The sequence below is a fragment of the Brassica oleracea genome, unplaced genomic scaffold (assembly GCF_000695525.1).
Source record: "Brassica oleracea var. oleracea cultivar TO1000 unplaced genomic scaffold, BOL UnpScaffold03369, whole genome shotgun sequence".
Taxonomy (NCBI): Eukaryota; Viridiplantae; Streptophyta; class Magnoliopsida; order Brassicales; family Brassicaceae; genus Brassica; species Brassica oleracea.
Window position 1 is genome coordinate 1 of NW_013619894.1, and position 1,218 is coordinate 1,218.

The window sequence follows — 1,218 nt, forward strand, 5'->3', positions numbered from 1 at the left end:
GGAGTGACAAGAGTGTTGAGAGAAGAGCGACCATCGAGTAAGATAGTAACTATAGCAGGCTACTCCGTGATTAAGGAGAGAACCGAACTCTACGAGTCCTCTGTTTTCGAAGCTGCTGGTTACAAATGGTTAATGATCTTAACGGCTTTTCTTTTCTTTTATTCAACATATTTATTAATTAGGATTATTTTTATGACAAAAAAAAAACAGGAGGTTGTTAATGTACATGAATGGTAATAAAAACGACGGTGGAAATGGCTATATATCACTATACGTGAGGATGGAAGAGACCGAATCGCTTCCATATGGTTGGGAAGTCAACGTTGATCTCAAACTATTTGTCCACAATCCAAAGCAACACAAGTACTTGGCTGTCACAGGTATATATGTTCATCATTCATCATCCATTTGCTTTCATATTACTAACTAAATAGGAATAAAACAACCAATAAAAATAACTCAGTTAGACTAGCTACATGCATCTTTATTTGGCGGTTGTAGATGATAAGATTTGACTATAAGCTGAGTTTGGTTATAATTTTGGACTATTGCAGATGGAGCAGTCAAGAGATTCACCGCGGCGAAAAAAGAGTGGGGATTCGGACAGTTGATTTCCCTCGCAACGTTCCAAAACGCGAACCAGGGGTACATTGTGCAGGACACATGTTCTTTTGGTGCTGAGATCCTCATCGTTAAACCGGCCGAGAAACAAGAGAAAGTCACATTTATATCAAACCCACCAAACAATGTTTTCACTTGGAAGATTCTTCGTTTCTCCACCTTGGAAGATAAATTCTACTATTCTGATGATTTTCTCGTTGGAGACCGTTACTGGTTAGTACTTTATATAGTTGCATATTTGAATTCCTTTAATAACGGTTTTTGGTTGATGTATAATCAGGAGATTAGGATTTAACCCGAAAGGGGATGGAGATGGCAGACCACATGCACTTCCAATCTACTTATATGCTCAAGGCTTTAGGCCAAACGCAGTTGTTACAAACACTTGGGGAGCGGTTAATCTACGATTAAAGAACCAACGTAGCTCCAACCACAGGCAACTATATTGTAAGAAGACTAAACCAATAAAAATAATTTTTTATTTCCAAGAATAATCGGTGAATGAAATTAATATTTTTTTTCTTTATTTCAGCTGCAGCTTGGTACCCGATTCGAAGCGATTATGGTGTGGGAGTGAACAATATCATATTGATGAAA

The 1,218-nt window shown here is 37.7% G+C and overlaps 1 protein-coding gene across 1 annotated transcript; it reads left to right on the forward strand.

Annotated features, from left to right (window-relative positions):
• Positions 1 to 6: 6 nt before the first annotated feature.
• On the forward strand, positions 7 to 1,215 carry LOC106321858 (the record flags this gene model as incomplete). Its single annotated transcript, XM_013760086.1, has 5 exons — positions 7 to 128; positions 211 to 380; positions 555 to 834; positions 902 to 1,068; positions 1,154 to 1,215. Coding segments are annotated over 5 exons (801 nt in total), but the record flags the coding sequence as incomplete, so codon positions are not given.
• Between the last annotated feature and the right edge of the window lie 3 nt (positions 1,216 to 1,218).